Source organism: Aulonocara stuartgranti (assembly GCF_965226115.1).
Source record: "Aulonocara stuartgranti genome assembly, chromosome: 5".
Classification (NCBI taxonomy): domain Eukaryota; kingdom Metazoa; phylum Chordata; class Actinopteri; order Cichliformes; family Cichlidae; genus Aulonocara; species Aulonocara stuartgranti.
Genome location: NC_138943.1, coordinates 4606882 through 4630780, shown reverse-complemented (window position 1 = coordinate 4630780; position 23899 = coordinate 4606882). Strand labels below are relative to the sequence as shown.

Below are 23899 nucleotides of genomic sequence, written 5' to 3'. Positions count from 1 at the left end.
GACAGACAAATCATGTACCGACATGAAGGCAGGATTCGCCTTTTCCCAGCTTTCTCTTTCTCTCCTTCAAACACACACACACACGCACACACATACACACACGAGGCATCGTTTTACTGCACCACATTATGACACCTTGCAGGAAACATGACGGAACGTGTTTCAAATACCGCGTTAAACTCTCCGCCTCATATCCTCGAGTGTTTTCGGTCAGGTTAAGCTAAAGCCCACGGATTCAATTGCTTGGTGTCTGTGGGACACGAATATTCTGTAAGTAGGTTAAAGGGCAGAGAATTTCAACTTTGATCGACAAGAGCGTTGGCAGGTTACGTATCAGTGGCACTGAAGTGGAGAAACGTGGCACAGAAAATACCTGTTGTGATAAACTCAAGACCTTATCGGGCTTTCCCGATATGTGTCCAAACCAGCCATGGACTTGCGTAGTAATTAATCTAAAGCAGCGTGTGATATCATGTAGCACCTGTATGCAGCGACTGTGAGACAGTAACCTACATGTGAACGCGTGTTGCGTGCGTGTGTGTTGCGTGTGCCCGTGCGTGTGTTGTGAGAGAGGACAGAGGTGTTTTGCCAGTAATTTCCAAGCTTCCCGATGCGCTCATTGGTGCATCCTTCCAACGTGTCACCAGTTTTGGTGGATTACCCCAGATATCTTTACCATCAGGAGGGTGAAACATCACTCAGCTCCTCTCTTCACGAGCTACCAACAAGGACCTCTGACGTTCGGGAGACTTTCTTTCGCAAAGAACAACTCAGAAGGGGAAGGATTTGAAGATTTTTTTTATTGGTTTTCCAGTTTAGAAGTCTGGACGTTTATTAGTTACCTCAGTCCGAGTACAAATACGCAGTTATTTACTTCAAGATCGAAGATGGCCATGTCTTTGTCACTCTCAGCGTTCCTCCTGTTGGCACCGTTGCTGTTTAAGGGTCTCTGGGTCAGTGGCTCCCCGGGCTGCGCGTCTTGCAGGTTGTCAGCGATGGATAAGGACGCAGAGGAAAGGATGATGATAGAATTCGCCAAGCAGCAACTTTTGGACAAACTGCACCTGAAAGAGAAACCAAACATCACTCACACCGTGCCCCGGGTCGCGCTCCTCACGGCGCTGCGCAAACTTCACTCGGGGCGCGTCAGACAGGATGGTACCCTTGAACTAGAAAACAATATACCAACCAGAGATCAAGCCTATGAAATAGTGAGCTTTGCAGATATAAGTAAGTCTTGTATCCACTTTCTATGCTATAAAGCTGTTTTCGCATGGCATAATAACGCTACAGGAGAGCGCGTTGTGATTAATAAGGTCTCTTTTCCTGCGTAAGATATTAACATAAGGCTAGGGTTCCCTGAACTATTATATTGTAATATTAAGGATCCAAGTATCTATCGTTACTTATGTGCAAAAAGGTTTGCTCCCCTTGGGCAAACTACATATTTTATTGCCTTTTAAAGTGGAAATACATGAACTGGTGGTAAGCAAGCTTTAAAAGGAATCTATCTTTCAGTGTTACATTGTTGCACTTTTAACAAGATTTACACGGGAAAGTAATAAAAAGTGAATTTACGTAATTTCGTGCAGGTTGTGGTGATAGGATTCTGATTTGGAGTTGGGTGGCAGACAAAGAGGACAAGAATGAATATGTAAATCAAAATCTGTATGAAGTGCATAGACAGCTTCTGCAAAGAGGAGTGCAAATGACTAAAAGCCCTCTCTCAGGTTTCTGTTGCTGGGGTCTCCAAAATCTGTTATACATATTCACAACATAAAATGCAACGGTGCATTTAAATTTGAAGAAGTCTGAAGATGGCTGCTTGCTCCAGGACTTGCATTTGGGTCTTTATATTTAAAATCAAATATACATGTAATCTGCCTAAACATTTAAATACAATATCCCTTGTGCTGTATTGTAGGAAAAGTTAACCATAAGGTAAAATGCTTAAAACAGTGAAAGAGGATTGTTACTTCCATTAATTTTATAAGGGTAAGAAAGGTGATGAGCTATGAAGTTTTTCCAAATATTAACATTGTGTGTTTTTCTTAATTGTCATTGTTTCATAGATGATGCAAAGAGCAGTGACAAGGCAAGCGTTAGCCTTACCTTTCAGTTTCTGCAGGAACGTGGCCAAAGTATCCAGGTCCTCCAGTCCTCTTTGTGGATCTATGCCCGTGCCTCTGAGGACCCACAACGGAACTCTCGTCTCCTTGCCCAGGTTTTCCTCTCCGTAGATGGTGACATCTCAGGCTCTAATCGGACCTTGGTGATGGAAAAGATGTTGCACGTCAAGGAGAGTAACTGGCACACTTTCTCTGTCACCCACACCCTGCAAACCTTCTTGGACGGGGGCCAACATCAGCTGCAGCTGGAGGTCACCTGCGAAGAAGACGGACAGAACCTTTGCTCCCTAGATGGCTCTGCTGAAACCCCCTACCAGCCCTTCCTGGTGGCTCAGGTGCGTCTCCGTGATGACCACTCCAAGCATTTGCTCAGGAAGCGCTCAGTGCGTTGCGGTGACGATGTAACAGTCTGCTGCAAGAGAGACTTCTACATCAAGTTTAAAGACATCCAGTGGGATGAGTGGATCATTGCGCCTGAAGGCTACCATATGAACTACTGCATGGGACATTGCCCCCAACATCTGTCCGGTTCCCCAGGTATAGCATCCTCATTCCATGCCACTGTCTTCAGCCAACTCAAAGTCAATGGTATTAACACAGCTACAGCCTCATGTTGCGTTCCCACAGAGCGTCGACCACTCTCAATGGTTTACTTCAACTCTCAGCACAGCATTGTCAAAACAGATGTCCCTGACATGATAGTGGAGACCTGTGGATGCACATAAAAAATTGAGTATTACTATTAGTGGTATAATTAATTATTTTCTTGAGTGTATTGTAGACAAGTTGACTTAAAGAAACACAAATTTGACCAACTTTGGACAAACAACTTTTACACAGAGTACTTTAAAATGAGAAATGCCCACCCAAAAGACTTTTAAATTATCGACAGAGGATGTTACTAGACTATCTTTACAAATACAAACACGTTTGTTTTATAGCAGTTACTCAATAGGTGTGTTGTGTGTATTTTTGCATAAACGTATGAATTAACACTCTAGGTTTACATTAAGAAAATTATGGGCACAAAAAAGAATATTATGAGTATATAAGTATTATGTTCTAAAGAAATAGGTATTGATACAGTTTACTGCTTGTAGTAACTTTTAATTTATTTCTAAACTCTTGTAGTCAGTATTTAAAGAATCTCAAATGCATTTCAGTGCCTAGAGGTGAGCAAATACGCTAAGTCTGGATGCAGATACATTTATTCTTTTATACGTCAGAGACAAAAATCAAAGAGCAGCACTAAAATATGAAAGACTCAATAATAAAGTTTAGATTTCAATGCAAAAAAGTACAGTGAATACAAATGTACAGTAATGATATCAGGTTCCATTTTCAAACGTATATAAACCCATAAAGTCTTGCATTAATTAATTTTCACTTTTGTCGTTTGTACCTTACAACTTTTACTTTTCACATGCTGCCGGGATGAAGTTCAAAGATGCACTACATTTTTTTCCTAATTCATTGTATGTTTTATAGTCTGTTTTGTGTTATAATCAGTGTCCAAATGTAAAAAAAATTATATATATATTCTATACTTTCATTTTTACGTAACTATTTCTTTCATTGTAAATCTTCATCCACCTAAATGCTGCTGTTTTACAGAAATGCTTTCAAAGCAATGAAAAACTTTTAAAGCGTGCCTTTTTCTTTAACTTCTGATGACATTAAAGCAAATACATTTACATTCCACAAATACTTTGATCACATTGTGAGGCTGCGAGGGGAACAAGTTGTTGTTACAATGCAAGAAATCTGGACTGATTTCTGTCAAAGGGTACCCCATGCTGCATGTAGCTGGAATATGTTTAATCAGCATCTCCACTGTATTATTTACACAACCTGGCTTATCATTTGGGCAACTGTGGCTCAAACAGCATATGAATGCAAGGTTATTCTCAGCAATGTGAGCAAACATTTAGCTATTGCTTCAGTGTCAGGTGAAGGTTTGGAGGGTAGGTAGGTCAGTGAGCATGTGCTGCTGCACGCTGGCATTTTTAGCTCTCAAAGTCTAAAGATTGCAAAATTTCATGCTTTCCAGGTGGAGCCAGTCTTGTTTCTTTCATATGCTGGAAACATCGTACACGTGTCCCAGTAGCATAATTTACGCTTCATAATTTCACAATCTTTGCATAGCTGTATAGTTTTAACTGTATAGCAGAATGTCTATCGGAACATTACCAAGTAAAGCAAATGTTTACCGATTTCCATACTAAAATCACTTCACAGTTTAAATTTGGTGGGAAACGGTGCAAACTGAGATCTACTCAAGGAAGGGAAAAATGAAAACAGCAGTACAACAACGAGAAAGCAAAGGAGCTCAGCAATAGATTTTTTTTTTAGTTTCCCCAACTTTGAACCTGGAAGAGTGTTAATAAATTAATGTCTATCAATACATCACATTTTTATTTTTAGAGATGATACCCAGGGTTTCTTTACTTCTACCTGTATTAACACTGTGTTCATCTTGGCTGTATTGATATACTATATGTCTTACGGACTTGGATTTTACAGCCATAATGCAAAGGAAACAACTGAAACAGTGCATGGGGGAATTTTTTACCAAAGACCATAAAAACCCTTTTATTTTAATTTTGTGCTGATATTTGATAAACTATTTTCACCTCTCTCTCTCTTGCCTCTATGTGCTGCTCTTGTATTAAAGCAATTTACTTTACACCTGTGTGAAATAATTATAAAACTGTTGTATTTTAATATTATGATTGATATTGTAGGCACTTCTTGTCCAAGACTCAATGTGACATTGAAGTGCCATTGCAACATATCTTATTAAGCACTTTATCACCCTACTGTATTTTAGAGTGTGCTGACAGTTCTATTACTGCACTTAATGCATCAGGTTGGCATTACCTGAAATACCTAAAAGCGGGCCTACAGAAAGAAAATGTCAATTTTCAAAGTTCTAGTTGTTTTTAAAAGTGTGTGTGTGTGTGTGTGTGTGTGTGTGTGTGTGTGTGTGTGTGTGTGTGTACTTTTGGAGCATTCACAGAATGCAAGAATTTGAATTCTGTTTCAATTGAAATTTGTAATCGTTGTTATTTTTGTATCATATTATTTTGTTTTATGTAAATGAAAAATTTGTAAGAGCAAATACAATTCAGAAAAGTCAGTGTGTGATAAAATGTCATGATTCTATTTTTAATTAATAAATAAATCTATATTTTAAACAGACTAAATTGCTTCATTGTATTTTATTGTATAAATGGCATTTTATTGTATGTGTCAATAATATAAGCCACAACACACTGCAGTGTACAGCAAAAGCAGTACTGGTTATTAGGTAAATTAAGCCAACTGTAGCAGCAAAATGTAAGTACAGTACTGTGCAACAGCCTTGTGTCATGGTCCTGGGTCGGTGACCCAGCGCTTTTAGTTTGTTATCATTTTCTAGATGATGATTGTTTAAGTTCTGTGTTATTTTCGATCTGCCTCTGAGTCTGCGTCTGTATCTGTCTGTCTATGGTGTCTCCCCATCTGTTTGTGAATCTGTCTGTTTAGTTCAATGTCTTGTCTGGTTCCATGTATCTGAGTTTCCTGTTTTATTGTGAAGGTCCGTGTCGTATGTGAGTGTGATCAGTTTACGTTTCCCCTGTCCCGTCAGCCCAGATTCCTCCCAGCTGTGTTGCCCTCCTGTCTCTCATCCCCTGATTACTGGTGTGTGTATTTAAGCCCTGTGTGTTCTCCTGCCTGTTGCCGGTTCGTCTGTGTAATGCCGCGTCAGTCTGTGTTCCTCGGTGTCCTGCTCGTCTCGCTGCCTCTCTTCCCTTTTTTGTTTCATCTCAGGTTTGTCATTTAGCTTTCCCAGTTCAGGTCTTTAGTTTTGTCTTCCCTCTTGCCTGTTTTGCCTTCTCACCACTGTGTAAATAAACTCACCGGCATCTCATCCACTGCCTGCATCTTGGGTCCTTCTTCTAACTCCACACGGCTCGCCTCGGCAGCCGTGACACCTTGAGCCCATCTTTCCTCCCATTGCTTTAGTTGAATCTATAAAAAATAACAAAGATAAAACAGACTTAAAAAGAGTATTTTTGCACCAACAAGCTGATTCCCAAAGACCTGTTAGATCAAACCTTGGCATATCTCAGCATGGTATGTAGTGTGTTCTTAAAATAAATCTGATGAAACTGAACAAATCAAAGACAAAACAATAAGTGGCAAACTTAAAAAAAAAAAGGCATCCACAGCAGATGATCAGTTTCTGAATATCATGTTAACAAAGACGGGAAAGAATCCAGCAAAAACCTGAAACAGAACCTGAGAGATGCATCTGGCCCTTTAATCTAATAATCACCAAAGCCTCATCAGAAATGGTCTCAACCTGGGTGTCTATTGTCTTGTGTAGTTTGGGAGATGATTGGATGATGGGGTGGGTGCAGTTTTCTCTGGGGTGGAGTCGGGTGGGCTGCCCCGGACTCTGTGGGGCTGGGTGGTGCTGCTGCTGCGGGCCCCGGTCCGGATGGGCCTGGGCCCCCTTGCCCTGGTGGGTTCCAGAGTGTGGGGGTGCCTACTGGGGTCAGCGGGGGAGCTGGCCCCAGGGCGGGGCCGCTTGCCCCTCCCTTTCTTCCCTCCCCATCCTCAGCTGCCTCCCTATTCCCGCTCTACCACACCCACCCACACACGCAGGGCTTGGGGTGCAGGTATGTCACCAGGATGCAGGGGAGGCACTCCCCCTCTGTCCCCTTCTGGCCGCCTGTGCCTCAATTTTATTCTGCAACCTAGACATCCACATTACTCACACTCTCACATAACACATACATATAGGGCCTTGGGGGTGGGCACGTTTTACAGCATCCAGAGGATGGTCGGTGTACTCCAACCCACCTCTGGCGCTGGTGCCCTACCCTCAATTTTAAATGCATTTAGACACTAAGGGTTTTCGGGAAGAGCCGTGCTGCTCTCTGAGAGGAAGCTAGTACCATGCTCTCCTGAGTTTTAAATGCACTTTAGAACAGCACACAGCAACACTACATATGAGCGGGCGTAGGGAGGTTTGAGGTCTTCACTCACCCCAGTTCTGTTAGCCGTCAGGGCTGGGGGGCTGGGAGGAGGTGCTGGCCGTCAGACTGGGGTCTGGGATGCGGGGCCTCCCTGCTACTGCAGATAAGGAGGTGGTCCGGTTGCCTCCACCCCAGAGAGAAGGATTACATCTCCTGGGTCTAGGTGCAGCTTGCCCCTCTGAGGGCGGGGGTACCTGGACCTGGGATATAGAGTATGTTTGGGGAGTGCGACTGTCTGTGCAGTGTCTATTTGTGTCTGTCTACACGTTGGGTGAGTGCCAAGTATTTGGTTGTGTATATGGGGTAGGAATGCACGTCTGTGTCCGCGTGCGCCTGTTCGTCTGTGTCTTTAAGTCAGGTTGGGTCTTAGACTCAACCTCTCTGGGTACATCTCAGGCACTCTAAAGTACGGAGGCCTATCTCCCCTCACCACACTCCATGCCGGTGGCTGATGCCCTCAGACGTTGGTGTGTTGGTGTTCCTTGTCGTCTGGGGCTGGGCGCTCATGTATGTACCAGCTCACTCCTGGTGGCCGATTGGCGGGGCCTGGCGCCTGTGGCCTGGCTGGGCTCCTTCCGGGGGGTGGGATGCCCCCAGGCCTCTGGCCTCTGGGCCTGAAGCTCGGTCCTCTCTGCCACAGCTGGCTGCCGGCAGAGCCCGCGAGCACGCCACTGCAACCCCCTCTGGCCTCTGCTCCGTAGCTGCGGGGTGACCTCTCCTTTGGGGCTCCACTCAGCTCTTCCCAGGAGGGTGGCACGGTACCCCCCCCCTTTGATGGTCCTCCTCGGGTCCTTGTACTCTGGGGCCTCTGGATATCTGGGGCCTGGATCTTCTCCATACCTGCTTCATACCCTGGTGGACGGGGCTATGGCTCCCCACACTCCCTAGCAGATCGTTACATGGAGAAGCCTTTGGAATACAAGCATGCTGATCCACACAGGTGTGCACAGACGCGGACTACACCTTTCTTGGCTGCTGCCTCAAAGCACATTGTGCGCTGTCTATCTTGCGTGCTGCACAATATCGTTTATTATTTAGTATCTACTGTTATCTACTGCTAGCTAGTTTATTGTGATGGTGCTGTTTTTTTATTATGTTGCTCTGTGTTGTTTGCTTTCTCTTCTGTTTTTTTTCTCCATACAGGTGATCCAGGTGTTTTGTTTGTTTGTTCTTTCTTTCTTCCCCCCCTTCTCTTTTTTTTTTTTTTTTTTTTCTAAATGACATCAGAAACAGCAGTATGCGACATTACGTGATGGCAGAGCTTCAGTTCATCCTTTGTCATTTTTTTTTTTTTTTTTAAATAAATAGGACAGGGGGAATGAATGAGAGAGAGAGGGGGAGAGAAAGAAAGAAAACCAAAGGGGAGAAGAGACGGTGAGAAGGGGGGGAAGAGAGAGAAAAAAAAAAAAAAACTCCTGGGTCACCTGTATGGAGAAAAAACAAACAAACAAACAAACAAAAACAAACAGAGGAGACAGCAAACAACAAAGAGCAACATAATAATAGAGAAAACAAAGCACCATCACAATAAACTAGCTAGTCATAGATATCAGTATTTACTAAGTAATAAACGATATTGTGCAGCACGCAAGATAGACAGCGCACAGTGTGCTTTGAGGCAGCAGCCAAGAAAGCTTTAGTCCGCGTCTGTGAATACCCATGTGTGCATACCTGTGTGGATCAGCATGCTTGCATTCCAAAGGTTTCTCCATGTAATGATCTGCTAGGGAGTGTGGGGGGGCCACAGCCCCGTGCCTACTGGGGTCAGCGGGGGAGCTGGCCCCAGGGAGGGGTTACCTGCCCCTCCCTTCCTTCCCTCCCCATCTCCAGCTGCCTCCCTCTTCCCGCTCCTCCACAACCACCCACACATGCAGGGCCTTGGAGTGGGGGTATGTCACCAGGGTGCAGAGGAGGCTACCCCCCCCCCCCCCCCCCCCCGTCCCCTTCTGGCTGCCTCTGCCTCAATTTTATCCCACAACTTAGACATTCACATTATTCACACTCTCATTACACATACATATAGGATCTTGGGGGTGGGCACAATCACGGAGTCCAAATCACCATCAGGGTGTATACCTCACCCCTGACGTCGTTGCTCACCTCTCAATTTTAAATACACTTAGTCATTGAGGGTTAGCAGGAGGGACTATGCGCTTACCTGCTGCTCCTTGGCAGGTAGCTCCATGCCCTCCTGGGTTTTAATTGCACGTTAGAACACATATGCATCAACACTACAATGAGCGGGTGGAGGGAGGTTTGGAGTCTTCTCCCACCCCCATTCTCTGCGGCCTGCTGGAGCGGGAGGGCTAGTGGGAGGAGTTGGCCGTCCGACTGCGGTCTGGGGTGTGGGGCCTCCCTGCTGCTGCGGAGTCGGGGTGGTCTGCCTCTCCCCACCGCAGGGAAAAGGGTAACACCACCTGGGTCTGGGTGCAATTCCCCCCTCCAGGGGCAAGGGTACCTAGACCCGGTTTGTAGAGTACGCTTGGGGAGTGTGATTGTGTGTACAGCGTCTCTTTATGTCTGTCTCTACGTTGGTTGAGTGTGGAGTGAGTGCATATGAGAGCATGAGGGTGGGAATGGATGTTTGTGTCTGTGTGTGCCTGTATGTCTGTGTCTATATGTCAGGTTGGGTATCAGACGCCACCTCTCTGGGGACACCTCAGGCCCTCCAAGGTTTGGAGGCCTATCTCCACCCACCACCACTTCCCCTGCCGGTGGCGGACTCCCTCAGGTGTCGGTGTGTTGGTGGTTCTTTGTGTCTGGGGGTGGGCGTCCGGGTACACACCGGCTCACTCCTTGGCGGCCGCTTGTCGGGGCCTGGGGCCTGGGGCTCGCTCGGGCCCCTTTGGAGGTGGGGTGCCCCCGGCCTCTCGGCCTAGGGCTCGGTCACTCAGGCGCAGCTGGGGGCCGGCGGAGCTCACGGGCGCGTCACTGCAACTCCCCCTGACTTCTGCTCCGCGGCTGCTGGGCGAGCCCTCATCTGGGACTCTCCTCAGCTCTTACTGGGACAGTGGCGCGGCTGCCCCTCTGTTGGTCTTCCATGGTCTCTTGTGTTCTGGGGGCCTCTGGATGTCTGGAGTTTTGATCTCCTCCATACCCGCTTCTTCCCCCCCTTCTCACCGTCTCTTCTCCCCTTTGGTTTTCTTTCTCTCCCTCTCTTTCTTTCATTCTTTCTCCCTGTCCTATCCCCCAGTCATGTCTGTCCCGTTTGTAGCAACCGAAAATAAAATAAATTCATAATTATATTAAAGGTCAATCAAATGGACCAATATGGCAAGGCCATGATGATCCACTTGGTAAAATAAATCCGCTTGGCATCTTTCTTGGCCTTAAGACAACAATTCTGATGGCTAAAGATCCAAACGGGACACAAAAAAAAAGAAAAAAGAAATGGTCTGGAGAAAATGCTGAGGTATATCAGATTACACAAGAACTTGGCTTAAAATCAGTGGCAAAAGGTCTTATGGGTTGTTGTAGCTCATGAGGTAGAGCAGGTCCATCTACTAACTGGAAGGTTAGTCGTTTGATTCCTGGCTCCCCCAGTCTCCATGCCAAGTATCCTTGGGCAAGATCTCCAATGCAGCCATCAGAGACTGAATGTGTGTGAATGTTAGCTAGAAAGCACTGAAAAGCTTAGAAGAAAGCACTTGTGTGAATGGGTGAATGTGGCATGATGTATAAAGCCTGTGACTGCTCCGGGAGAGTAGACAAGCGCTTTATAAGGTTCAGTCCATGATTAATTTTAACTTTTTGGTTCAGGTCAGGAGAGAGGTACAACAGCAAGTGTCTATACCCATCTATAAGATGTGGTGGAGGTGCTGCCGTGGTTTGGGGCTGCATTTCAGTCAGTGGTGTTGGGGATCTTGTGAACATTCCTCCCTTGGTTCTGCTGCAATAGGCCTAGGCTGCTGGGGGCTCCCCACGATGCACTGAGTGTTTCATCTTCACTCACCTTTTTCCCTCACTCTGCATTTAATCATTAACTATTATTAATCTCTCTCTATCACAACATGTCTTTAGTCCTGTCTTCCTCCCCTTACCCCCAACTAGTCACCTGGTGGTTCTCACCGAGCCTGGTTCTGCTATTGCTTTCCTCCTGTTAAAAAGGAGTTTGTCCCTCTCACTATCGCCAAAGTGCCTGCTCATAGAGGGTGGGTGGTTGGGTGAGGGCATATGATTGTTGGGCTTTTCTCTCTTTTCTCTGTATTATTGTAGGGCCTTTACCTTACACTACAAAGCACCTTGAGGAAACTGTTGCCGTGATTTGGCACTATATAAATAAAATTGAACAGAATTATTTAACACAGACAACTATAGTCAGATTTTGATCTGCAATGCAATTCCATCTGGAAAGTGTCGGATTGGCAGTGGCTTTGTTGTTCAGCATGACAGTGCCCACAAACATGCTGCTAACATAGTAAAAGCATACCTAAATACAAAAACACATAGTGAGACACTATCAGTCGGTGTATCTTTCTACTGTACAATATAAAGCGTCTTGAGGCGACTGTTGTTATGATTTGGCACTATATAAATAAAATTGAATTGAATTGAACTGAATTGGCTTCTCCAGAGCCAGGACCTCAAAATTACTGAAGCAGTGTGGAAACAGAACAAAAGGCAGAAGAAGTGAAGAAGAGCTTCCTTCAAGAAACCTGGAGAAACCTTCCCGAAGACTACTTAAAGAAATTACAAGAAAGCTGCCTAAAAGAGTTCAGGCTGTATTGAAGAACAAAGGTGATCATCACAAATATTGACTTTCAGGCGTGTTAGAAGATTACACACTCTGTTCTTTCTGTTCTTTCCTTATATACTGTATTTCCATGTATGTTTGCATGTGTTTCAATAATCTCTGAACATATTTCCCATTTTCCTAGTAAAATATGAAGAAAAGAGGTGTGGCTCAAGACTTTTGCACATCACTGTAAATAGTAACCTTCTTTTTTTCTCATTGGACAAATGTAACGCATTGGTAAGCGTTGCTTTTCAGATTCAAGTAGAAAAATATGTTTTGATCAAGAAATTCATCATTATTAATTAACAGGGTTGTTTTGTATGTAAAAACAAGGTTATAAAATTCCCAGTTGAGAAACAAGTCACCTGCAGTGTAACCACATTTGTACTGTCTAAGAGGCAAAGGGTGTGTTTACTCATTCAAACAGTAAAAGTGGCTTTATGGACTGTCTGTGTTTGCTGTGTAAACAGTTGTCTTTTTCTCCTGGCATGCTGTCATTTTCACATCATACATTAGCAACTGGGATAGATCTGAATCTAAATCTTACACATCTCAGTAGAAATAATATTTAAAAATATTAAATGATCTATATTTAAATTTCAAAAAGAGCAATAATGGAAAGAATCTGCATCCTGATTTTTACATTATCAATCCAGTGGAATAAAATCACAGTCACAGCCCAGTACAGCTGCGCTGTAACAATTTATAAGCACAGTTTTTATATCAAGAACATTAAAAGATTATAAATAATAAACATTTTTCATGTTTTGTAACCACCACAGAGCAAATGTCCAAAAGATCAATTATCAGACTCCATGACTTGTACCATGATATGCTTTCCTGCCAAAATCTGCCAACTCCCCCTGTACAATCAACAGTGATGCTGATGTTACACCATCCAAAATGGACTATAATCAGTGTCTGCGTGTAACCTGGCACTAAAATCGTGTTAGATGATAGCGGTTGTTTATTTAAATTTCTGTTACTGGACTAAAAGGTCGCTTTCATCTGTATTAACAGAAGATCGAAGAATTCCTGGCTAAACTGAGTTGTTGGTCTCTGTGAAAGAAACATTAGCAAAAAACGAGGGGAAAACCAAACAGACTAATTATTGTGTTTTGTATCACAAAGCCCAAGTCCATGTTACCTTCATGTGATACTGTTCCATCTATATTTAATGCTAGGTATACCATGTTGGTGTCGCAATGCTTTTGATGCAGTCTCATCTATCTCCTGCGTAAGACCTTTATTAGACCGGCTTATTTTTCTGCACAGACTCTGTTATAGTTTTCTTTCAATCCTTAGTGTATAAAGTATGCACATTTTGACAGTTCAGGAGTTTGAACTACAATGTGTGTGAGAGATAAGATTTTTGCAGGTGAATGAGAACATAAAGGAACACAGATAAGAAGTATAGCGTAGGGTGTGGGGTGCATTTGTCCCGAACAGGTTTTGTATCACATTACAGTAAACAGTTAAATTTGTGAATAGATGCAAATTTAAATGAGATTCTATTAACTATTACTGCCTCGAGTCAGCGATGGACAGTGAACTAAAATAAACTGATAAATATTGTGTGAAATTAATGTTAGTACTACATGGTACTTAAAATCCTGATCGTCAACAAAGCAAAAGTAAGTAGCGCAACAGAAGCTAATTGCTTATAGTCAACGTGAGCTGCAGTGCAGACTACCTGATACGATGCACACTAGTCAGGTGCCACCACCTTCGAGGTGCACATTTAAATATCTGATGGCTAATGAACTGAAGAAGAAAAATCGTACAGCTCTCAATGAAGTAAGCAACTATTGTGTCACCTGCTAAATTTTGCAATAAAAACCAATCGGCATTAGCCACTAAAACATTTTTTAGAAGTAAGACGTATGATGTACAGTTTTTCTTGATTGACTTGACTGCTGCATGACAGCAAACTCCACATTTTCCAAACAGTTAACACACAGACCTAAACAGAGGCTTTCATTGTCAAAGTGGCATGTTTTGTTTGCATAAGGCTCTAACCGTGCCAAAACATTTGAAATATGAAACAAAAGGAAATGTTGCCTCCAAATAAAATAGCTTGCAAACACGTGTATGAGCTCTTCCAGTCAGTCATTACACAATGGACAGCAAAATACAAAACACAGCACTCAGTGCAAATCAGTGCACCATTGCTTGTCAATGTAGCCCATTACATAGCCTCCGTGTTATCTTTCCACATGTGTTATCTTTCCCCATGTGTTATCTTTCCACATGTGTCAAATTTGGCTTCTTGCAATGAGTTGGACTGAAATAAATAAATGTGTGCTTTCTGTTTGGTTACCATAGCTAAAACAGTGGGGGTTGGACTGCTTGAATGACATCTGTGTCAATCCATTGAGAAAAGGTTAACACTTTTCCAAAAGGTGTCTTCTGCTCTGATGAGATAGTGATGATAAAAACTGAGTGGATCCCAGTTTCCTTAGGCAGGTGAAAGCAATCAAGAAAAACTGTAATATGGATGGGCAGCAGTAAATTGACACCATAGATTTCCACAGTAGTACAACCATCTGGCTAAGACTGGAAGTCCCGTTCATGCAGATATATAACACCATATAACACCCCCCGGACCTCTAGGGCAGGGGTGGGCAATCTCAGTCCACGAGGGCCGGTGTCCCTGCAGGTTTTAGATGTGTCCTCAAACCAACACAGCTGATTTAAATGGCTAAATTAGCTCCTCAACATGTCCTGAAGTTCTCCAGAGGCCTGGTAACGAACTAATCATGTGATTCAGGTGTGTTGACCCAGGGTGAGATCTAAAACCTGCAGGACACCGGCCCTCGTGGACTGAGATTGCCCACCCCTGCTCTAGGGGGTGTCATGTGATGCACTGCAAAAGAGCTGAAGTCCCGTGGCTTAAGTGCGGGGCCTACATAGATTGGACTTTTTTTCGGCCCATCCCATCAATGCATGATTAGTCAGGAATCTGAGGTATTTAGAAGTTGGATTAATGCCCTCACCTCTGTAATGTCTTCTTTAAGCATTTAATAGCAGTGTTTAGAGAGAGGCGAGATGTATTGTCTTGGTGGGAAAGGCATCAAAGCAAGGCGTTGCAATGAGAGGGTGTGCTTGGTCTGCACAATGTTTAGTTGCATGCTACATTTCAAAGAAAATATCAACATGAAGACCAACCCTAGCATAACACTTTAATGAGATGTTAAGAATTAGATACTGGTTTCTGCAGGTGTTGTCTGAATTTTATGAGCCTGGTTTGAATTGCAGAAAACTTTTTGTTTAGTTTTTTTCACAGTCTTGAAGTTTAAAATTAAAGGACTAAGGATGACACTTGCAAAGATATGCAGTTAGTGGGGTTAGGTTAATTGGTCATTCTAAATTGCCCATACGTGTGAATGTGGGTGTGAATCTGATGGTTGTCTGTCTCTAAGTGTTGGCCCTGCGACAGACTGGCGACCGGTCCAGGGTGTACCCACCTCTCGCCCTATGGTAGCTGGGATAAGCTCCAGCGCCCACGCGACCCTGTAAAGGATAGGTGGAAGAGAATGGATGGATAGATGGTAAAAAAAATGCACTTTGCAAGCAGAGCTCTTCTTTCCTGTAACAAGAAAAGAGGCCTCTTGCCTGTGTTTGAAGAAGAACATAGATAACGCCTTAGTCTGTGGCTGCACGTGTGATGGTTTTAGAGGATAACCATGAGGACAGTTTGATGTTAACATGTGAGGTGAGCAGGTGAGTACTCTCTAACACCAGGAAGTGGCTGCATTAGCACTGCTCATGAAACAAAGATTTGACCTACTCTGGGAAAAGCAAAAGCCTACTGACTCACTGATACACTGACACGCTGACCCACAGACCCACTGTTTGCTGTTTGCCACTAAGTCCCTAATCCTTTACTCCACTCACAATCCCGAAAATCCTCTAGGGAGGTTTAAGGTGTCCGTCAGACTTGTTCCCCCCACCCCCCGCAGTGTCATGACAGGACAAGACGGTAAGAAACTCTCCCACACACTGTCCTTTCTCCCAGCAGACTTTCAGGCAAACAGTAAACAACACTCAGACATCTACTCACAGTAATGATCGCACCATATACTAACTATGCTTTGACACACTGTTTTACTGTCCATTCTAAGATTCTTGAAGGAAAGTGTCTGATTTATTTGACCTGACTTGTCAAATCAAATCTTTAAAGAGGTCAGATTTAATTTTGCAATATGACACTGGCCGGCTGACTAATAGTGCAATTTATTATTTCAGGTATTTCATTCTTTTGTACATGTACGTACATGTCTTGGTAATTGCTGATACTTATTAAACAGCAATATCAAAACTTGACTTAAACATAAAAGTGAGCATTAACATGTCCAATGGGTATACAAGCTGTAAAAGGACAGAGTACAAAAACATCTTATTACTTGTCAAATCTGTTTTGTAAATCTGTTTTTTTGCATTCAACTGAAGTTATATCTTGATAGTCATTTTAGATGGGCCTGTGTCTTCTGTGTTGCCTGTGTACTTCAATGTACAAGTACAATGTACAGAGCACTCAAATAACTCCTAAATCCACAGGATGATCCCATTACATCAGGCCTAGTTACCTCTTTTATCTCTATGTGTTACATCAGTGTGTTACATTACTTTGACTTGTTGGGCACAGTCAAAGAGGTCATTCGACAAAAGTTTTCTCTGAATAAATTAAATTAAAAAATTAAAGATAATTTAATCGATCATGCCATCCCATTTATAATAGATAAAAAGAAGCAGAAATGCTGTCACATTAATAGGTCACATAAAAAGACTGTAGCTGTTCAAAAGTCTTGGACCAATTTAGTATTTCGGTGTGTTTGGAACGTCACTGTTTTTTGTTTTTCTTCTTCTTTTTAGCGGGGTCATACTAACTTAGAGAAAGTAATGGGTCACACACTGGATTATCTTTTCTAAAAGTCATTAGAGGTTAGAGTGCAGAAGAGATCCACCTGAAATTTTATATAAACATTTAAGTTAGCCTACATCATGCATCAGCTGTCTTATTTGCACCACTCCATATGACACATAACAATGCAGCAATACAGACTCGCTACATTTCATTATCTTAACTGCCTATCAGGGTTGCTTTCAGACGGGTACTGGTGAGCTGGAGCCTACCCCAGCTGTTACAGGGCAAGAGCTGGGATGAAGGGACTATGGGATAGACTCAAAATATTTATACCTGAAAATGCTAACTTAAGTATTTTAATTACATGTAAATTTAAACATAATTTTGTTTCATAAGTACAACGTAAAATGTTACATTTATTAGTAGGGATGGGTACCGGTATCGGTTCTGACATAAACGGTAGTAACCAGACCGAAAAGCAGGGCACATTTCGGTGCTTTTTTTTCCTGAGCTGTGATACACTTTAGATTGTAGCCAATCATTTTACGTTTCTGAGGATAGTAGGCGGGTCCAGGTACGTACGTTCTTTTAGAGCAGAGCTACAGATTAAAAACGCCCAAGGCGAAGCGGTCAAAAGTCTGGCTGTACTTCACAGCAAAATATGCAAACTCAGCAGCAACAAGTGCTTTAAGCTGATACTGTGATACTGTCAAAGGAGGTAACACCTTGAATGTGATGAAACACCTGGCGACGCATAGAGGTTTTTTTAAAAGCCGAAAAATGCGCCGTATTTGATAGCTTGCTGCGAGACCTCACACCGGGCACATCTACTGCGGGTGTGGTGCCTGTTATCAGACCCGGAGTTAGCAACATCCCCCAAGAACCCGAAGAGGAGAGTCCTGGGCCCTAGCCCTGCCAGTGTAGCAGAAATGATGATGATGGCCGCAGCATCATCTACTCTGCGTGAGTAGCTTAATGTTGTTCGGGTGCAATTTACGTTGAGTAGGCTAACCACGTTATTAAATTAATGCATGTAAGGTGAACTAGCAAACATCATCATAGCTACATGCGGCTGTCTTCTTGTTTGATGGCAGATACTCCCTTCACCCTGGCCAAAAAGGCTAAAATGACCAAAGAAAAAGTGGAAAACAGTTAAACATGAGAGGTTTTTGGACAAAGTTTGTGTTTTTTCCATTGTTTAAGCACTGCTTCCAGCCAAGAGTGATACCATATATGCCCCATAGCTGCAGAAAAGGCTAACATTGTTATCTTTTTACAAAAAAACAGCTGAACATGAGAGGTTTTTGGACCAATTTTGTGTTCTCCATTCTTTAGGCACCGGTTTGAGCACCGTTTGAGCACCGGCACCGTTTCAAAAGTACTGGTTTGGTACTAGTATTGGATAAAACCTAAACGATACCCATCCCTATTTATTAGAACTGTATAAAAGAAATTTACTTGGTTGATATACATTCAGTTTACATCAGGCATATTTTCCTCAATGATTAGTTATGTAAATAAATAGACCTTCAATTTGATATATTTCAGATATATTTTACTCATGATTATTGCTTCATGCTTAGGAAGGCCAAGAACCATTTTTGGAGTGCATTTCGTCCAAGTATGTCCTAACAAAAGTAGAAAATCTGTCAGATAATGAGGCATAATGAGCACACAGTGTGATAACGTCATAGACTACAGGCCTCCCGAAAGACCACAAAAAAGGGTCACAGAACTTCAAAATAAAAAAATGCAAAATGTGTTGTTTTTGTATTAAAATGGGTTGCAGAAATGGCACAATCTTAATTTTGTTGCTACTAGTAACCTAAAGAAGAAAACTACTAATTTAAGATTAACAAATCTTAAATTGATTTCTTAAATACCAAATTATTCCAAAACATTTTTAAAATTTCATATAAAATGTGTGATCATTTAAAAGTTCCAACAAATTAACTGGAAGTTTTTTCGCTGGCATAGTTCCACTGTTTGCAAAAGTCAACATCAGACACAAACTTTCACTCTTGGTGGCGTTGTTTAAGTGATGAGTCTGAGGGTCATTCATTCAGATATACTACAGAAATCCAATTAAGTCAACCCCTACTTTGCTGTGATCGTGCTCTTCCCTCTGTCACGTTTCCGCCAAGAGTCAAAAAGTCCAACGTACTGAACTCTGCACAAACAAAACAATAACAGGAGAAGAGGTCTGACTTATTACACACAACAAAGCCTTTATTTAGAGCTACATTTTACACAAATTCAATTAACTAATTATTAAGAATTAATATTTATGAGGTATTCTCTTTCAAATCTTTGAGGGAGCAGATTAATAAAAATATTATACCTGGAATCAGAAATAAGTGCAACCTCTCGCTTTGCAATGTTCTAAAATTGGCCACAATTAGAAGAACAGATATGACTGGAGGGAATACTATCTGCTATAAGTGTTATTTAAAGTTTGGTCAGGAGAGGGCACTAGACTTGTTGTTTGTTTGTATGCGTCAGTAAGCAGTACTGGCAATGAAGATGGGAGCTAAATCTACAGCTATTCAAGGCATTCCTTAAAAACGCTCCTTGTAATGTTGTGATTAAGTTCTACCCTGATGCCAAACACAGCTGGGACCACAGAAGAACACTGGATGGGAAACATTTTATGCATCTTCTTTAGAAAAATGTTGCCGAGTCTCTGCTGTAAAGGAATCCAGTACACTATTAAGGAAAGACACCCAGCACCTGAACCATATTCCACGGAATTGCACAACTACCCAAAGGACACAGCTATTTCAGTCCTCGTTTCAAATGTTAGCATTTATTTTTTGTTAATTATAGGGTGGAAAACACACACAAGGTTACTTCTAGATGTCTGACTTCTGACAATGTAATGAGCATATCACTGTAATGTGTCTGGGCATGCCAAAGTAGGATTTTTCTAGTTAACTTTAGTTTTATGAGCGATTAGGCAGCAGTGTCTGCAATACAAGCCTTTGCTTGTTGGTAAAAAAAACAAATGCACTATCGGAGAAGTAACATTTCCTTAATCAAAGAGGTAAATCAGAAGCGCTGATGCCTTGCAAACACTTGGGATGTTTACTGTCCAGTTTGCATGGTGCAAATGGTTTTTTAGAGCAGAATGCAGCAAGATGTCAGTGTGACATAGAGGCTGATGTGATTTTGGGGGCACTAAAAACCTAGGCCTAAGACAAAAGATGCAGGAGTTCACCAGAACACTGCTTTTTTCCCTTGCCAGAAAGGTCTCTATAAGCCTTCTCTCCAGCTACAATAGAAGGATAATAGGCGCTAAGCCTGAAGCAAATCAGTGTGTGTGCCAAAATTTCTTGTCTAAACATATTTAAATGGGCACATTATAAATGTCTATCAGTGATATCAGTGCTATTCTTTGTACCTATCAACGAGAAACATGTCTATACTTCCTAAAGACACTTACCTGACAGCTTACATTTTTGACCACAAAGACCACCCAACATCAAGACAGCACCACGTTGTCGACCATCTTTGGCATCATCTAAAGTTGAAATAACATGAGATGCATTGATACAAACAAACACTGTACAGATATGTGGATAAAAAGTAACAGATGTACTCATGTGTTTCCTCAGCCACACATGAAAGCCACTTAGAGACAATTTAATGATGATGCATAAAAATGTGTCAAGACCTAGGCTCAAATACTACCTCAAACACAAATGTGAAAAACATGACAAGTGCTGAAAGTGGTCCTGACATATGGGCTGTTTACAGTTTAGTAAGCAAGAATGTCATTGTCAACAAGAAAAAAGGTCATGGATGTTGGGTGCCCTTGTTTGTGTCTGTTGTCTCTTCAGCTGAATAGCTATGAATCTTGGCCGTGCTGACCACTTACGCATTTTGCAGTGTATGCAAACTCTTTGTAACATAGTAACTAACACTTCAAATGACATGACTGACACACAACCTTCAACATAAATATATTCTTTCACATACCTTGCTTGAACATTTCTTGCTTGAGACTTTTGGAAGCACCTTTCTTGTCAACATGTACATGGGATGTGGGGCTACAGGTAGAACCTTGGAAAATGGTTCCAGAGACAGCCATCAACAGTTTCCCAGACTAGTTTGAGACACTGCAACAACCAAAATGAGAAAGTCGTAAACATGCATTACAGACTTGCCCCTCAACCCAGACAGAAAGAAGAGTTTGAGATACTGCAGCTGAGGAATGACATTCCTGATGCATCTCAAACATCTTTGCCCATTTCTGCCATGGACCGCCACAAATGTGGTCTGAATACTGCCAGGGGAACTTATTTACATCACAAATAGTTACAAGCCAAATGGCTTCCCTCAGTTCTTCCCAATCTTATGCCAATATTTTCTCTATCGTGTGTCTGAGTCATTTGAATGTGGGCACAGCAGATCTCAGGTAAGTGTACCTGGAATAAGCCCTAATGAGCAAGCCAGTTGGTAACACCCAGCAGCCCCTTTGGGAGTAACTAAATACAGGTCAACAACAGTGCTCTGGTGAAGACCAAATGTCTTTGACCAAAGCCAAAATATGAAACTTGTCAGCTGTTCCTCATGGTTTGTGTAAGTGCTGCCGGTCTACCTTTGGGCATTCAACACCGGAACTATAAGACTTTGGTTTAGAACAGAAGCTCGACCTCCTGGAAATGAATGTAACGGAAAAGCCGATCCTTCTCAGAGAATAAATTCGGTCAGCAACCATTTTTTGCACATTCTACAAAGTTAGGTGACAGTGTTAATAGCTAGTGAAACTAATGTGGCCTTCTGGCTTACATTGGATCAATGAACAAACATTTATTTTGGCTCCTCACCAAATGGAACATCTCTTTCTCGGCAGGTACATTCAGTTGCTGACAACTCATTGGCACAAGAATAAACAATATTTCTGCCACTAATCTTTTCTTTTAAGATTTTTGACAAAAAGAGGTGACAAGAGAACAATAATATGTTTGAACATAAAACCTGGACCATAATGTGCCTTCTCCAGAATAGACTGAAATACCTGCTTTATGTGACTTGACAGCAAAACACACCATGAATATAATGATAATTAGATTAATCCCAAATTTCAAACATCTACCAAATATACAGATAACTTTACCAAATTATACTGCAGTGTATCAAGTCCTACTAACATGCCCAGTCTCCTGAATTGCTGTGGAACCTCTACAAATTGTTGGTGCATTTCATTTTTTAAACCAGGGGTCTTTAACTAAAATGAGCTGTGGGCCACTTTAGTGTTCAAGTAGTACAAACAACAACAACAACAACAAACAAACAAACAAGAAAACACCCACAAATATTTCCAGAAATGTAGTGTTTTGTTTGTTTTTTCACATTTCAAATATTGTATAACAAGACAAAACTGCAAATGTGAAAGCAATTTTTTTTCTCACTCTTAACTAACTGAAGCCTTTCATTGAACTGCAAATTAAACAAACTGGTACTCTCTTTCTGGCCGAACACGTGGCAGCACTTCTGCTATAATTTTCTTTGTATTAAACAAAATAAAAATGCAGATATAAGTGTACACATTAGTTTTTGACACGTAAATATACGGGCCACAAGTAGGGGTGATGTGGGCCGCAAGTGGCCCTCGGGCCGCGCGTTTGAGACCCCTGTTTTAAACTTTTGATTCCACTACAAACGGATCATTTAACCTGCAACTCCTAGTTTGGCCTCTGGGGACAGCGGAAAACAGCAATTAAAACACTGATACACTAATATTGATGCATCACCTTTAGTTGAAATGATGACAACAGCTCATTTTAAAGTGAATCAAGGCAATGATCAGCTTTAGCATTCGTTTAGAGTCATATCTCAGTGTGTCTTTAAAGTGTAAGTCAAGCTTTCACTTTACATTTCACTTTGCTGATTCTAGATTGGAACAGCTCTGCTGCAGCTAAATGGATCAGCTGTGGACTAGGCTGATGCACATGACCACCTAAAGGAAACAGTGAAGTAAATGCAGACAAAAGTTCTGATTAGGAAAACGGCAATGAAAATTGTGAAAGAGTAAAGAAAATGTTTACAATTTCAGTATATATACAGTATGTGGCCAGTGGGAAGTGTAAAAGTCTTTTATATATACATATATATATATAATGTGTACTTTATGAGCACACCTCTGCCTAGTCCTGTCCTGTCTCACTTGGATGACTGGTTGACTATTAACTCAGATAATGTAATAACCATTCACAGCAGTGATGTCCTCCAGGCTCCAGGAGTCCAGGTCATCCTGTCTCGCTCCAGATTTGGCTATTTAGTCATAATTAGGTTTATGGTACTTAGTTTTTGAGGAAATCTGCCTACCATGGCTGAAATGAGAGCTGTACAAGTGAATGAAAGTAAATGTTGTGTGACAGAAAGCAAAAACACTGTGAGAAAGGCACCATTAATTTCTACAGACCTGAGGAGAACTGTAGAGTTGAATGATTATTCACTGTGGGTGTCTCGAGACACTACCCCTACAGTGTTCCTGATCCATTGTTTTCATGATCCATTGTTAGTGTAAACATACTGATTGATCATGTTTTAAGTATCCTAGTGTTTATTCCATGTACAACCACTACTGTTTAGTTTATAATAACAAGAAAAGAACATCAGTAAGAGGTCAAACTGTGACCACAGGATCCCCCAAAGAGTGTTGCTGTTGGAAAATACATAAATGCTCTTACTTTATTAAGAACATTTTTCATGGGCAGAGACAACTGTATAAAAACTCAACTTGAGAAACTGGGAAAACAGCAAAGTCGGAGAAATGATTGACTTTGTGTCATTTTCAGCCGGAGCTTGAGCTGTGTGTGGTGGTCTTCCACAATGAGTTTTTGATACAGCCATCAGAGGGAGCCAAACTCATCACTGTTTTATTCTAAACACAACGAATGAAAAATATGTGGGAAAACGTAATTGTGGAGAAAAAAAATCCCACCTTTTTCAGATTCTGAATGAAACTTTTCAAATACATCTTCAGATTAAGAATCTTCTACGATTCTGTAAAGCAGGTGGGTTGTGAGAAAGTGTTTCAATGAGGACAGGGGCTGCTGTATTTAAGTAGTCTGTGATCCAGCAGGAACTTGCATCAGCACAGCTCAGGGAATTAATGTCACAGTCCTCACTGTTT

The 23899-nt window shown here is 42.0% G+C and overlaps 3 protein-coding genes across 5 annotated transcripts in view; 2 read left to right on the top strand and 1 right to left on the bottom strand.

The window, feature by feature from the left end:
* Window positions 1-23899, top strand: part of gli1 (GLI family zinc finger 1) — a 104510-nt gene that overhangs the window by 16416 nt on the left and 64195 nt on the right. The gene's annotated exons all lie outside the window — the stretch shown is intronic.
* On the top strand, window positions 787-4815 carry LOC309706553 (inhibin beta B chain). The gene is made up of 2 exons (XM_082533196.1): window positions 787-1230; window positions 2073-4815. The coding sequence occupies exons 1-2, from the start codon at window positions 888-890 to the stop codon at window positions 2852-2854; spliced, it is 1125 nt and encodes a 374-aa protein (XP_082389322.1). The 5' UTR covers window positions 787-887; the 3' UTR covers window positions 2855-4815.
* Window positions 2727-23899, bottom strand: part of LOC309706554 (uncharacterized protein) — a 29301-nt gene continuing 8128 nt past the window's right edge. Inside the window, exons 4-9 of one of the 3 annotated variants that reach the window (XR_014276758.1) lie at window positions 20737-20876; window positions 20201-20278; window positions 18860-18928; window positions 15359-15404; window positions 6033-6143; window positions 2727-2838 (exon numbers count right to left, since the gene is read on the bottom strand). Coding sequence is in view for 2 of the 3 variants with exons in the window: in XM_082533198.1 (XP_082389324.1) it covers window positions 6040-6143; window positions 18860-18928; window positions 20201-20278; window positions 20737-20848 (363 nt within the window). In the remaining variant the exon portion in view is untranslated. Of the gene's footprint in view, window positions 2839-6032; window positions 6144-15358; window positions 15405-18859; window positions 18929-20200; window positions 20279-20736; window positions 20877-22636; window positions 23100-23899 lie in introns of those variants that run through there. The other 2 variants (XM_082533198.1, XM_082533197.1) reach the window with 2 other exon arrangements.

Coding starts and splice junctions, on each gene's coding strand:
- LOC309706553 (XM_082533196.1), top strand. CDS start 888: ATGGCCATGTCTTTGTCACTCTCAGCGTTCCTCCTGTTGGCACCGTTG. Junction 1,231..2,072: donor AGTGAGCTTTGCAGATATAA/GTAAGTCTTGTA, acceptor ATTGTTTCATAG/ATGATGCAAAGAGCAGTGAC.